Source organism: Oncorhynchus gorbuscha, linkage group LG25 (genome assembly GCF_021184085.1).
Source record: "Oncorhynchus gorbuscha isolate QuinsamMale2020 ecotype Even-year linkage group LG25, OgorEven_v1.0, whole genome shotgun sequence".
NCBI classification, from domain to species: Eukaryota; Metazoa; Chordata; class Actinopteri; order Salmoniformes; family Salmonidae; genus Oncorhynchus; species Oncorhynchus gorbuscha.
Window position 1 is genome coordinate 17552980 of NC_060197.1, and position 15670 is coordinate 17568649.

General features: G+C 45.3%; 1 protein-coding gene across 5 annotated transcripts in view; it reads left to right on the plus strand.

Moving 5' to 3' along the window:
- Nucleotides 1–15670, plus strand: part of LOC124013743 (cadherin EGF LAG seven-pass G-type receptor 1-like) — a 128367-nt gene that overhangs the window by 79806 nt on the left and 32891 nt on the right. For 4 of the 5 annotated variants that reach the window (XM_046328226.1, XM_046328225.1, XM_046328227.1 and 1 more), the window contains exon 8: nucleotides 7066–7146. The exons of the other annotated variant lie outside the window; for it this stretch is intronic. In XM_046328226.1, coding sequence (XP_046184182.1) covers nucleotides 7066–7146 — 81 coding nt within the window. The remainder of the gene's footprint in view (nucleotides 1–7065; nucleotides 7147–15670) is intronic. 5 annotated transcript variants of the gene reach the window in all.

Sequence of the window (15670 nt, forward strand, 5' to 3'; positions counted from 1 at the left end):
TAAAGGTAGTGTCTCAAATTTGATACTGGGAAGATGACTACCATCTAAGGCAAACATGGGCGTAGGGTTGTCTAATGGTCTGAAAGGAATGTTATGTTTCCGAACCCATGCTTCGTCCATGAAACAACCCTCAGCCCCAGAGTCAATCAAGGCACTGCATGTAGCACCCGAACCGGTCCAGCGTAGATGGACCGACATAGTAGTACAAGATCTAGATGAAGAGGACTGAGTAGTAGCGCTCACCAGTAGCCCTCCGCTTACTGATGGGCTCTGGCCTCTTACTGGACATGAATTAACAAAATGTCCAGCAACTCCGCAATAGAGGCACAGGCGGTTGGTGATCCTCCGTTCCCTCTCCTTATTCGAGATGCGAATCCCTCCCAGCTGCATGGGCTCAGTCTCAAAGCCAGAGGAGGGAGATGGTTGCGATGCGGAGCAGGGAAACACCGTTGATGCGAGCTCTCTTCCACGAGCCCGGTGACGAAGATCTACCCGTCGTTCTATGCGGATGGCGAGAGCAATCAAAGAGTCCACATCTGAAGGAACCTCCCGGGAGAGAATCTCATCCTTAACCACTGCGTGGAGTCCCTCCAGAAAACGAGCGAGCAGCGCCGGCTCGTTCCACTCACTAGAGGCAGCAAGAGTGCGAAACTCAATGGAATAATCCGTTATGGACCGTTCACCTTGGCATAAGGAAGCCAGGGCCCTAGAAGCCTCCCCACCAAAAACTGAACGGTCAAAAACCCGAATCATCTCCTCTTTAAAGTTCTGGAATCTGTTAGAGCAATCAGCCCTTGCCTCCCAGATAGCTGTGCCCCATTCTCGAGCCCGGCCAGTAAGGAGTGAAATGACGTAAGCAACCCGAGCTCTCTCTCTAGAGTATGTGTTGGGTTGGAGAGAGAACACAATCTCACACTGCGTGAGAAAGGAGCGGCACTCAGTGGGCTGCCCGGAGTAGCAAGGTGGGTTATTAACCCTGGGTTCTGGAGGCTCGGCAGGCCAGGAAGTAACAGGTGGCACGAGACGTAGACTCTGGAACTGTCCAGAGAGGTCGGAAACCTGAGCGGCCAGGTTCTCCACGGCATGGCGAGCAGCAGACAATTCCTGCTCGTGTCTGCCGAGCATGGCTCCTTGGATCTCGACGGCAGTGTAACGAGCGTCTGAAGTCGCTGGGTCCATTCCTTGGTCGGTTCCTTCTGTCATGCAGGTGAAAGAGGACCCAAACGCGACTTAACAGAAACAGAGTTTATTAATGCTCAAAACGGAATAACTGAAATCCTCTAGATTTGTAGAGGGGAAAACAACTGGAGAAGCGGCCACAGACTGCAGGTCGCTTCGGGTAGGCGCAGGCCGTAGTCGACTGAGACACCTGCTCACACGCAGCATCTGATGAAGGCACAAAACACGACAGGACAGGGTGATACACAATCACGGCAAAAACACGACAGGACAGGGCAAACGCAATCACAGCATGGTGAATACAATGCAAGGAACCGACGGCACAGGAACGGACACAAAGGAATAAATAGGGACTCTAATCAGGGAAAGGATCGGGAACAGGTGTGGGAAGACTAAATGATGATTAGGGGAATAGGAACAGCTGGGAGCAGGAACGGAACGATAGAGAGAAGAGAGAGCGAGAGAGTGAGAGAGGGAGGGGGAGAGAGAGGGATAGGAGGGAAAGAACCAAATAAGACCAGCAGAGGGAAACGAATAGCATGGGGAGCACAGGGACAAGACATGATAATAAATGACAAACATGACAATTACCCTTTTAAAATGATAGACTTGGATTAGCTAACACAATGTGCCAGTGGAACACATTAGTGATGATATTCCATAAGAAATCTGCCGTTTCCAGCTACAATAGTCATTTACAACATGTCTACACAGGATTGTTTTTGATCAATGTGATGTTATTTTAATGGACAAGAACATTTCAAAAAACTTGTTTTCACTGGGGTATTGTGTGAAGATTGATGAGAAAAATAAATAATTTCATCCATTTTAGAGTAAGACTGTAATGTAACAATGGAAAAGGGAAGGGGTCTGAATACATTCCGAATGTATAGCATATTCATGCAATGCCCTGATGCATTTATTGCTCAAATCTTAGACAGCTTAACCATAAGGTGGACAATTATTGTTTTAGGGAAGTAATAATCAATAAAACAATAGGCTATTAACATTTTGAATATGCTACACATCAAAACACAACTAATTGTTTTTGATTTTATTTGTCATTGGCAGTTTTTAAGGACACGGATCATTTGGTCAATATCTCTCATTTATTGATGTAGCTGGCTCCTTTTTCTCTCTCTCTCTTTCTACACTCTGTTCTGAATGGGCATGTTTCGGTCTGTTTTTTCCACAGGCCTTTTCGGGAACAGGTCTGACTGTCCTCAGGTCCATTACTTGATAAAATAGCTGTATTGTTTAGGTTGCTTTGAAGGTACTGATATACATTTGAGAACAACTATTTAGTATCAGAGTTGTGCCTGTGGTTCAAATGCGTATCTGCCCTCTCATTGGCTAGAATGTCCCTGATCCAACCTCCTTTGCCGACAATTATTCCCATTGTTAGAGTGGTCAGTCCAGTATCTGGTCAGTGTGTACACATTCTTTGATCACTATCACTAGTTATCAGTAGCTAACGGAAATAAATGGCTAGGTAGCTAACTAGCTTCTTCTTACATGTACTACTAAAGTTAAAAAGCGCTGGATTGGTGTAAACATACTCGAGCGAAAGTTTCCTTCCGACATCTTTTTTTGCTCCAGTCTGTACGCTATTCCTTTTAATAAATCCAAGTCACGATGAGATTTGACCAAATAATTCAACCAAAACTCACCTATGACCTGACAAATCACCTTATGTATTCCTGCCCCCAGTTGCAAGAAGTGACATAAAACATTTCACAAAAAACTAGCCTCCCACGCATGCTTTCTATCCCTAATACTAAAAGCAAATATAAAAAGAAAATATACATATTTTTATACAACTAAAACCAAATAAAAATGAGCAAATCATAATTTCAAATAAAAATCGAAAAATGAATAGATATAAAAACACTATAATAACCTTGCTGTCCACTAATTGGCTGAAATTCCTTAAATCTAGGAAGAGGCTACCACAACCAGGCACGCTGTCACCTTATGTTATACCTCACCCCAGTCAGATTTAGAACAGCCAAACCTGGCCCTGACAGTCCAGATTGCATCCAGGCCTTCATCTAAAGCCAGACTAAGCTCAGAAGACCTATCACTTTCTACATCAGAGCCTTGGAGAACTTATAAAGGGATTCTCTGTGTCTGCTTTCCGCGTGGCATCCTATTCCATACACAGTGCACTACTTTTGACCAGAGCTCTATGGGCCCTGGGAAAACATAGTGCACTTTGTAGGGAATGCAATGCCATTTGGGGCACAGCCTATGATATTTTTATGGCCTATTCAAGACTTCTCAAGGCACCGGTTAGATTAAGGGTCGTCCAAATCAGAGTGGAGAGGCCCAGTCACGCCAAACAGCCCCTAACAGTCTGCTCTGAGTTATGGGGTCAGGGACCGAGGGTGTAGGGGTGCCCCTGCACGCACCCATTCCTCTTTCTCACCAAAACCATAGTTCAGAGGCCACAAGGGGATGGGCTATGAGGGGCATTGGGCCACAATGGTAACAGAAACACTTGCATTGTGCAAGGTGATTTACGGTGGTGTGTGTGGTGGGTAGACTCATGCAGGGCGGGGGTGCCGTCCCTATTGAAGATTTCACACAATAGGAGACATTTTTGAAATTCCCACTTTATTTTGGATGTAGAGCAGCGACTTCTCAAGGACAGCAAGAGGAGTTGGCACAAGACACACACACACACACACACACACACACACACACACACACACACACACACACACACACACACACACACACACACACACACACACACACACACACACACACACACACACACACACACACACACACACACACACACACACACACACACACAGAGCTAAACAGGAAACACACAAAGAGAAAGAGAGGGTTATTCTTGGACTGTTCAGGTTTCAATGATTATGAAGCAGGAAGTGATGTCACGTCATCTCTCAGAAGGATGATTGTCTGGGAAGGAAGTATCACTGTGGTGTAAACGTCAGCCTTGAAACGTTAATGACTTGTTATCCAGAGCGACTTACAAATTGAGAAGATCTGCAAAGAGGAGTGGGGCAAAATCCCTCCTGAGATGTGTGCAAACCTGGTGGCCAACTACAAGAAACGTCTGACCTCTGTGATTGCCAACAAGGGTTTTGCCACCAAGTACTAAATCATGTTTTGCAGAGGGGATCAAATTCTTGTTTCCCTCATTAAAATGCAAATCAATTTATAACGTTTTTGACATGCGTTTTTCTGGATTTTTTGTTGTTGTTATTCTGTCTCTCACTGTTCAAATAAACCTACCATTAAAATGATAGACTGATCATTTTTTGTCAGTGGGCAAACGTACAAAATCAGCAGGGGATCAAATACATTTTTCCCTCACTGTATGTCCCGTGCCATTATTATATATTGTTATGTTTTTATAGTAAGGAGAATATAATCAAATTTAGCTGAATAAAATAGGAAGGATATTTTTCCCATTCGGGAGCGAGTGGCAATATGAAGTGTCTATATTGAGCGTAAAAGTAATCATTTGAAACAGGTCCCATAGGCTAGTTTTAGAGATATTTGGAAACTTTAGCTGTGAATGATACAAACCTTACAATGCCTTAGCGAATGGGTTTGTGTTTTAGTCTTTGCCTGTTATTTCACTCCACCCATCAACCACTGTTTGAGGAGCATGCATCCTCTCGATACGCGACAGGTGATATTCTGCCAGAATTCTGTATGCCATGAGCTCGCCAACCCTGTTCCTGCAGCTACCCAGTGCTTAATTTGGTAAACAAAGTGAAATCTGTTTGGGAACATCAATAGTAACATGTTTTCACAACGAAACATTTCATTAAACTGTTGAAAACCCCTCTCTCTGCACACTCTAGAAAGGAGGAGAGAGCAGAGGAGATGGAAACGCATGGTGGTAAGATATTCTGTAGCTAAAGGTAATGTGTCAGCCTATTAATTATAATAATGTTTAAAAAATGCCCTATTGCTAGGCTATTCGAAATCAAATACAAATTCACTATAATTGTAGGCTAACCCTGCACAATCAATGAACCAACAGGATCGCCTAGCTCATTTAAATAAAAATAAAAATTCTGCCGTGCGTAATATGCTGTAGGCAATATATATATATAGGCCTATGCATAAGCTCTAATATGAATATGGGGGTTTTGAATGAATCATCACCTTAGAAAGCGCTGTCCATTTCGCTGTGTTGGGCTTTGAAACAACAAACATGTTTTCCGCTCAGTTTCAACCTGTTGTTGAACTTCATTGTTTAACTTGTTCATTCACAGTGAGGTGAGTTTTAAAAGCATGACACTGTTTTGATGATAAGGGTTTGATGTGATGTCAGAGTGATTCGAGAGACAATAGAGCAGCGAGCACCAGACCATTAGAGACCTGATGGTCGTTAGTGAGTTGGGTAGTACCAATGCAATATCCAGAGTGCATAAGAGGAGATTACCGTGACTCAACTGTCACATGGAATTCCTTTTTTCAATAAAAAGTAGCACTTTATTTCTGCATTGATCGGAGTATTTATTGGCGCATACAAACCGGCTTAAATTTCGGCATAAATCGGCTGAAGTACCCCCTCATGTGCATTTTACCAGTAGGTCTATGGTCTCATGAGTCTTCTCAACTGTGGATAAGCCAAGTACCCACATGGGCCCTTCTACCCCTGGTTGGGAACCACTGTCCTAGGACCACAGGTAGTAGCACAGGCAGTGACCATGCGAGATGGCTATACACAGTATTAGCAGATCTGGGACCCGGCTACACAAACAGGTCTAGCCTCACTGGACCCCCTGCTGGGTCATTCTCACAGGACAACGCAGTGTTTGCCTGCTCTCTCTCTCCTCTCTCACCCTCCACCAGTTTTCTCTTATGACCTCAGCCATGCTAGCTCTACCAAGCAGAGCAGCTAGTGTTATGGCAGAGGGATTTGCTTGTGTTTCAGGAACTATTTTTACCCAGGACAGCCAGTGTGATATACATTGTCTCTGTTTCTCTGTGTGTCTCTGCTCTACGAATGATCATTTCTATGCAAACAGTGCAGAGAGATGACGGAGGGGTTGTGTGGTAGTGGGGATGATCTATCTACTCACAGTGAGATTTATCCCCCAACAGATAACTGGACTCTGGGGTGGGCGTTGTGTTCCAACACCCAGGTGAAGACCCCTGTAGGGGTGTGGGGTGGGGGCATAGGGGTGTGTGCGTGTGGGGGGGGGAGGGGTTAAATGTATGTTTTCTAGGTTAAAGCCAGTCTCTATGTCTCGTAGGGGAGTGTTTTAAAGGAAGCCAGCTTGTTATTCTTTGGTATGTCTTGACGCTCATTACTCCAGAGCTCAAAGGCAGAATTTGTCATCAGTGCTAGCACCTCAGAACAGTTAAGAAGGCTCTGTTCACTGCTCACAGCTGGACTCATGATCATAAACTCTGAGTGAGTTAAAATGTGTATTTTAAAATGGGAGTCATATCCGCCATAGTCATTAGTTTTGTAGGGAGATAATATTTGTGGTTCACTATATTAGCTGATATACCTGGAGTTATAACTGATATAACTTTTTTTATTTATCTGGCTCAGCATTTTAGTGCTGAGCCGAGAACGTTCAGAATAATCCAGTCACTGAGACCTAAATGAGCAGAAGCTATTTCTCTCAAACATGCATAAACATGCATACTCCCTGTCATGCAGACACAGACAAACACACACACTTACACTAGACTAGAGGATCCACTGTTGGTGCTGTAGTCCACACGCACACACACGCACGCACGCACGCACGCACGCACGCACACACACACACACACACACACACACACACACACACACACACACACACACACACACACACACAAGTTGCAGATCTTAATGGATCTAACACACCTCTCTCTCTCCCATGGTCTACCCAGGACAGCCTGCACCTGCTGGGGTCCAGTGGGGTGCTGGGGGTCCCTCTTTATACTGCCTGGCTGGAGCTGACACACAAGGAGGTACAGTAGCATGGCCTCTAGTGTCTTAGCTCTAGTACTGGTGTTAGTTCTAGTACTGCAAGTACTGGTGGTAGTACTAGTCTTGGGGTTAGTCTGGCTCTAGTCTGGTCTCTGGTCTTGCTCTAGTTGTGGTCTAGTCTTGCGGTGGTTCTATGGTTAGTTTGGTTCTAGTCCATAGTGTGTTATCCAACATGTTGTCGAGTGTCTCACAGGTTTGCATTTCTTTACAGCAGGGTTCCCCAACTCGATTCGGCCCGCGGGTGCTTATATTTGGCCCCCCAAGTTTTTTTAATAACAAAAATGATGCACAAAAATACAAAATTGGGGGGCGGGACGGGACATAAAAGACTGGATAAACACCAGTCAGCTCCAAGTGATTTTTAAAAAAGATATCTGTTCTCAAGAATTCCCACCCATAATAGAGATAATAGAGAGACGTGATTGTGTGCAAATGTAAGCAAGGTTTAAGATGATTATGTTTTAGTCAAACATTATATCTGTATGGGCTTCTTGCCGTCAATTTGCAGTCTACAAATGACTTGTAAACATGTTCCGGAACCCCAACCTTCCCATAAAGTAAAAATCGTCCCGCGGCTGAATCTCGTTGATGATCCCTGCTTTACAGACTCCATTCTTTAACAGAGTTACTTCACTTCTTGTCGTGGGTTTCCATTTGATTTCCATTCATTTCACTGTAGCTACATTTTCCTTCACTGAAAACACAATGCTCACCCATTAAACCTGTGTGTTTGTGCTCGTCGACATCTCTCTATGCTGCAGCCTCTCAAACACCGACAGGGAATCTTGCAGGAGCACTGCGCACCATGAGCTACAAGCACCTACTGTAGCGCTCAGTACAGGACAGGTTCAAATGGAGGTGTTTATTGTGAAGTGAGGAGTCATATTTAAGCCAATCACACAGAATGGCCCTGAGAGGGATCTCTTTCCCCGCTGACATATTTTCTCTTATAGGGCTGGTCGTGTGACCAAGGGAGCAAATAGGAGCAGCAGGATTAAAGAGATTATCTGGTGCTTTTGTATACTTTTTAGCCAGTAGCTCTCACAAGCCAAACGTGGTCCCCGATAATTGCGTACTATGTCACATATATAGTACGCAATTATCGAGGACCACGTTTGGCTTGCACGTTCACGCAGATGGGCAGGGACCCTGGGCATCTTTCTTTTGGTGTTTTTCAGATACTGTATGCACACCTCGTCATTGCTCTCTCGCTCTGCTATGTGTGCGTCTTGATAGCTGTCACTCAAATGTCGAGGGACTGAAGCTTAATGGCTAGAAATCGAATTGATGTTGGCAAGATTAGGAGTTGGGTGCTTTCTGTCAGTGTGGATGGTACTCTCTCTTTAACTGTTAATCTCATCAATTTGATTTCCTCTGAGTGATAATAAGGATACTTTGGGATAGTTGACTTGCTGATAGGAGAGATTCATTGGGATTAATGTATTAAAGATGGCTACATTAAAGGGATTGTGTGAAGGATTAAAACGTGGGCCTTCCAAACCTCTCCAGCTGTATTGGTTCCAGCACGGTGTATGCATAACACCAGGACATGATGAGCTAAGCGTAGTGTGTGTGTGTCTACTTGTGAGTTACAGTAGTAGAAAACCCCCGATGTTTAGACAGTGAGTCATAAATCTGCCAGTCTCCACCTGCATTCATGACTGCCTCTTCCTCCCATCCCCCTCTCCCTCCCTCTATCCCTCTTTTACTTTCCCTATCTCCCGGTCTCTGTTTCTCAATCTCTCCCTCTGTCTGTCTCTTTATGTCTATCACACACTCCCTTGTTCTCTCCATGCCTCCCTCCCTCTGTGTTCTATTCCAGGGGCGTTCAACCGGGGATCCATGGTACTGCAGGGGGAAATGATTGGGACAGTTACATTTTTTATGTTTTTATGAATATCAAGCAAGCAACAACAGATTACATTCATGTTAAATTTCATACCTACAGTAGAAAAAAGGATAGTACCTTTCCAACTTTATTTCTGGGGGAGAATGGCCCTATCCCTCACCCTCTGATCCAACAGGTCCCAGACATGCTCAATGGGATTGAGATCCGGGCTCTTCACTGGTCATGGCAGAACACTGGCATTCCTGTCTTGCAGGAAGTCACACACAGAACGAGCAGTATGGCTGGTGGCATTGTCATTTTGGAGGGTCTTGTCAGGATGAGCCTGCAGGAAGGGTACCACATGAGGGAGGAGGATGTCTTCGCTGTAATGCACAGCATTGAGATTGCCTGCCATGACAACAAGCTCAGTCCGATGATGTTGTGACACACCGCCCCAGACCATGACGGACCCTCTACCTCCAAATCAATCCCGTTCCAGAGTACAGGCCTCGGTGTAACTCTCATTTCTTCGATGATAAACGCAAATCATTTATCATCACCCCTGGTGAGACAAAACCGCGACTCGCCATTGAAGAGCACTTTTTGCCAGTCCTGTCTGGTCCAGCGACGGTGGGTTTGTGCCCATAGGTGACGTTGTTGCCAGTGATGTCTGATGAGGACCTGCCTTACAACAGTTCTACAAGCCCTGAGTCCAGCCTCTCTCGGCCTATTGCGGACAGTCTGAACACTGATGGAGGGATTGTGCGTTCCTGGTGTAACTCGGGCAGTTGTTGTTGCCATCCTGTACCTGTCCCGCAGGTGTGATGTTCGGATGTACCGATGCTGTGCAGGTGTTGTTACACGTGGTCTGCCACTGTGAGGATGATCAGCTGTTCGTCCTGTCTCCCTGTAGCGCTGTCTTAGGAGTCTCACTGTACGGACATTGCAATGTATTGCCCTGGCCATATCTACAGTCCTTATGCCTAAGGCACGTTCACGCAGATGGGCAGGGACCCTGGGCATCTTTATTTTGGTGTTTTTCAGAGTCAGTAGAAAGGCCTCTTTAGTGTCCTAAGTTTTCATAACTGTAACCTTAATTGCCTACCGTCTGTAAGCTGTTAGTATCTTAACGACTGTTCCACAGGTGCATGTTCATTCGTTGTTTGTGGTTCATTGAACAAGCATGGGAAACAATGTTTAAACCCTTTACAATGAAGATCTGTGAAGTTGTTTTTACGAATTATGTTGCCGGTTTGCCTGAGTCGGAGTCCCTGTGCAGTAAATTGTTGAAGACCCCTGTTGTAATTCCTGTGTCCTATTCCAGACCAATTGCTGTTTGCCAGAGAGCCAGAGATTCCACGCAGCTCATGTAGCATGACTCAATGATAGAGAGAGAGGAGGGAGAACGTGGTCAGGAGAAAGAGAACTTGTGAGGGTGCTATGAAGGGATTTATTATTAGTGCTGTAAACACCTGTCTCCTGTCTCTGTCTTTTACCCCCTCTCTCTCTCTCCCCTCTCTCTCTCTCTCTCTCTCTCTCTCTCTCTGTCCGTTTCTTCCCTTACTCACTCTGTCCATTTCTCTTACTCATAAGCCATGTTAATGTGTAACAGCATTCACTGCCAGACATTCTTATGGGTGTTTGATGCTTTCAATACTCCTAGGCTTGTATAAAACATGTATAACAGTAACCTTTCACACCAATAGTGGGGAGTTTCTAATAAGATAGTAATTTCACAGATATTCCAACTAGCTTTAAATTTCAATATCCGCTCACGGGATTCCTATGATAGAGGCTCCATATTTGAAGGTTTCCTATTCCTCAGCATATCATTTGTCCGGCTCAAGATATTCAGAGGACAATGCTGCTGTCCATCTGGCATCGCCCAGAGAAAGAGCAGAACACTGATATATGTGTGTGTGTTATAGAGAAGGCATCAGGGTAACATATAGGGTTGAACGTCTGCCTCATGTCCTGTGGGAGAGAGAGCAACATTGTTACCCATTGTATATCCTCAGGGTGTGTGTGTGTGTGTGTGTGTGTGTGTGTGTGTGTGTGTGTGTGTGTGTGTGTGTGTGTGTGTGTGTGTGTGTGTGTGTGTGTGTGTGTGTGTGTGTGTGTGTGTGTGTGTGTGTGTGTGTGTGTGTGTGTGTGTGTGTGTGTGTGTGGGTGTGTGTGTGGGTGGGTGGGTGGGTGCGCATGCATGCGTGTATGAACAATTGACAGCTCTAGGTTTACAGTGCCAGAGGATAGGTGAGGTAACGGTCAAAGAACACATGGGGACGTACACTGACACCCAACCCCACACAAGACAGGCACACATACACACCAGACCAAACAAACGCATACACACACCATGCATGCACAGACACACACAGACATACACACACATTGAACATTTGCCTTTCCCCTCCCTCCGTAGGAGCACACAAAGCAAAGGATGGCAGGACATACAGCTGTTCAAAAATATTCTGGAGGTTGGAATGCGAGAGAGACAGAGAAAGAGAGGGAAGAAGGTTGGCGATTGCATTTCCTCAGTGAAACCCACGTCAAATCAGAGCCTTTGCTCCCAACTTCCTTCCTTATGAAAATACCCCCGCTCACCCTTTCCTCTCCTCCGCTAGTAACTTCCTACAGCGTGGGCCTGACTCACACACTTACTTACTTGAGGTAGTCCATCGTATGCGATGATGACTTCCACTACTGCTTGTGGGTTTGCTGATGACTGTATAATCCGATGCGGGATGCACACGACCTGCCACAGACAGAGCACACAATGGCCTGTCCCGTTGATGCTGGTGCAGGCGTTGTGGTCGTATGTCTTCTCTGTCGATCCTCTGGGATCCGGACGGCATGGCCGAGCCATCTAAGCTGGTGGTGTCTGACGGATGCCTCAATGCTCCTGCAGTTGGTTCTCTGAAGATTCTCTGCGTGTGGAACACGGTCCTGCCAGGTCACTTTCAAAATGCATTGTAGGCATTTTATGTGAAAGGACTCCAGTTGTTTTAAGTGTCGGCTGTAGACTGTCAATGTTTCACGTCCATAAAGGAGTGTATATACACACACTGCCACTTTGGTGTGTAGGTTCAGGTTGTTGAAACCCTTCTTCCTTAGCCGTCCAAAGAAGGATGAGGCCTGTTTGACCCGATTCTGGATATCCTGGACGATGTTGCGGTCGTCTAAGAGGATGCTTCCAGGATATTTAAAGTGTGGCACAATGGCAAGTGAGGAGTCAGAGATGGAGAACGCGGGTATTTCAGGCAGAGGATCAGATGACCACTGACATAGGACCTCTGTTTTTGGGATGTTAACAGACAGCCCGATTCTGCTGTATTCCCTCAACAGCTGCTGTGAGGGTGGCTTGTAAAAAAGCTTCTGGGGTATGTGCCACAGGAACGCGATCATCGGCGTTACGTGTTCAGATTAGAGCTTCGTGGGGGCTTGGAGCCTCCTAATGTTGAAGAGGTTCCCGTCCAATCTGATGTGCAGGGTTTCCCCGTTGTCTTTGTGCGGGAGTGTTGTGACACAGCGGAGGAAGACTGATACGCACGCGCACACACACACCCTCCCACTCCACGGCCCTAACACTGCCTTGTGACCCAAAATGTACTCCTGGAAAGAGGCCAGTCATGACATTAGCAGTATTACAAGTCCTTATAAAGTGGCTCGATTTTTCCTTTTCAGAGTTTTTTTTCACCTCTTTTTGTTTGTAATCTGATACATCCACCACTGACCTTAACCTCCCTCCCGGGTAGTAAAGTTGTCATATGTGTGTCAGAAAAGAGGTCTAAGGATGAAAATATAATGTTAGTTAGTCAGTGTTCAGACCTAGGGGCTATTTGGGGGTAGTTACCGCAGTGTTTTCTGTGTTGTCAGCTCTGTCAGTAATCTTACACCCTACATACCGTGCTGCAGGGCACACTGAGTGGTAAAACATTTTTTGAAACTTTCGTAAACTAACACTCACACTTGACTTTCCCCCTCTACTACCACTGACTTTGCTGAAAGCTACTTTGAGGGAAATGTACTTACTATGACTGACGTATGTGGTTGTCCCACCTAGTTATCTTAAGATCAATGCACTAACTGTAAGTTGCAATGGATAAGATCGTCTGCTAATTGACGTGAGGCCATAACATGGAGTGTTATGCCTGTACTGACTTGTGTTAGAGCTGAAAACAAGTACACAGAGCGAGAGTTAGTTGGTTCACACACTCAAAGAGGCGGTGAGAAGAGAGAGTGTGTGTACGTATGCGTTTGTGCTTTTGCGCGTGCGTTTGTGCGTGCGTCTGTCTGTCTGTGTGGGTTACTTGTTGCTTGTGTTCTCTGACCTTCTCCTCTTTGTCAGTCGCCGTATGGATCAAGTGTGTTGCTATGGCACCAGCTAGGCTATCGTCCCCAGAGACGAGCTAGGAGATGAACGGCAGAATTGTCAACACCCCAGAGAGAGGGGGGAGAAAGAGAGAAAGAAATGGGGTAAACTGGAGACTCCCAGGGGGCCCTGTCTGTGAGCCAAGTCCACTTTTAGTCGGGGGATCAGAAACTCTGTTGAAACTGAAACTGTATAGGGCCTAGGCCTTCATTTCTGCTGAAAACTCTGTTGTAACTCGATACATTTCTCCCATACATACAGATCTAACTGTCAGTGTCACTGAAAGCCCCATTCCATATAAAGGGCAACATTATTTCACACAGGACTTAGTCAAATAAATGTCTACTGTATGTATGTCTTGGAGCTGTATTGGGGAAGTCCCTTTCCTCTGTGGGTGTGGGTGTGGGTGCGTGTGTGTGCGTGTGCGTGTGCGTGTGCGTGTGCGTGGGAGACACTTTTGACCAGCCGATAGCTGGGTGAATGGTAATGTTTCAAATCAAATCAAATTTGATTTGTCACGTGCGCCCGAATACAACAGGTGTAGACCATACAGCGAAATGCTTACTTACAATCTTTTAACCAGCAATGCAGTTTTAAGAAAAATATGTGTTAAGTTAAAAATAGATAAGTAAAAAAATATGAAAAAAATGTAACAAATCATTAAAGAGCAGCAGTAAAATAACAATAGCGAGGCTACATACAGGGGGTACTGGTACAGAGTCAATGTGCCGTTTAGTCCAGGTAATTGAGGTAATATGTACATGTAGGTAGAGTTAAAGTGACTATGCATAGATAATAAACAGAGATTAGCAGCAGCGTAAAAGGGGTGGGGGAGTAGCCATTTGATTAGCTGTTCAGGAATCTTATGGCATGGGGGCAAAAGCTGTTGAAAGGCATTTTTGGACCTAGACTTGGCGCTCCGGTACCGCTTGCCATGCAGTAGCAGAGGGAACAGTCTATGACTAGAGTGGCTGGAGTCTTTGACAATTTTATGGCCTTCCTCTGACACCAGTGATGTCCTGTGCCGTACGCACTACCCTCTGTAGTGCCTTGTGGTTGGAGGCCGAGCAGTTGCCCCTGCGCATATGTCAATACGCCAGACACATATCGGACCCCTATCCTGGGATTTCAGTGTGTGTGAGTGTGAAGTGAGTTTTGAGCACAGACTGCTGCAGACCCTACACCGTTCGGTGTGGACCCCCATATACCACATCTGGACCTGCATCTGTTCCTCTCCATCTTTCTTTCTTTCTCTCCTCTCTCGGTCTGTCTCTCTTTCTCTCTTTTTTCTCTAGATTAGAACAGACCATGCAATTACACACTCTAGTGATAAAACACCTGCATTCCCAGCCCTGCATGGCTGAGGACATAGGGGAACACGAAGGTGAGACTGACTACATATCCTCCACTCTGTGTGGTTTTACTAACTACTAGCTTCTGTTGAAGAAAGTCTGTCACCACCACTCACATTGGCTCACTCAACAACGAGGTTCAGAAGTGAAGAACCATCACAGGCATTTAAAGGGGCAATCTGCTTTTGAAATTGGTTACCTTTTATTTTCCAAATCAGTGACAGTTTGTTTTACTCACTGCTTTAATACACTCTGCTAACCCTGATGTCCTTGCCATGTCAGAATCCTGGCTTAGGAAGGCCACCAAAAATTCTGAGATTTCCATACCCAACTATAACATTTTCTGTCAAGATAGAACTGCCAAAGGGGGAAGAGTTGCAGTCTACTGCAGAGATAGCCTGCAAAGTAATGTCATACTTTCCAGGTCCATACCCAAACTGCTGGTTTCACAGTAAATTACCCTTTAATTAACATAAACACATTTAGCATCTCCTGGCTTCCACCTTTGCAACATCTACATTTTAAAAAGTCTAATAAATCCATGTGATATAGCCTACACCTTCACAATAAATGTATGATTTATTTTAGACAGGTCTAAAGAAGCATGATATGAAGAAAATGTAGTCTATTTCAGAAGAACAGAATAGCATACTCTTGAGTTGTCCTTATGTTAGGTCCTGATCTGGCTGTGCCATATGGCTGTGGGCTACACTAGTGCATTTAGCAGACAAGATTTGCTTAGAATTCTGTGGCATTGTTTTATAGTATGACGATGCTATGTAACAGCTAAATAAAATTGAAAGGACATTTCTTCCAAATGATTTCCGAGGGAGTGCTCACATGATTTCCGAGGGAGTGCTCACATGATTTCTGAGGGAGTACTCACATGATTTCTGAGGGAGTGCTCACATGATTTCTGAGGGAGTGCTCACATGATTTCCGAGGGAGTGCTC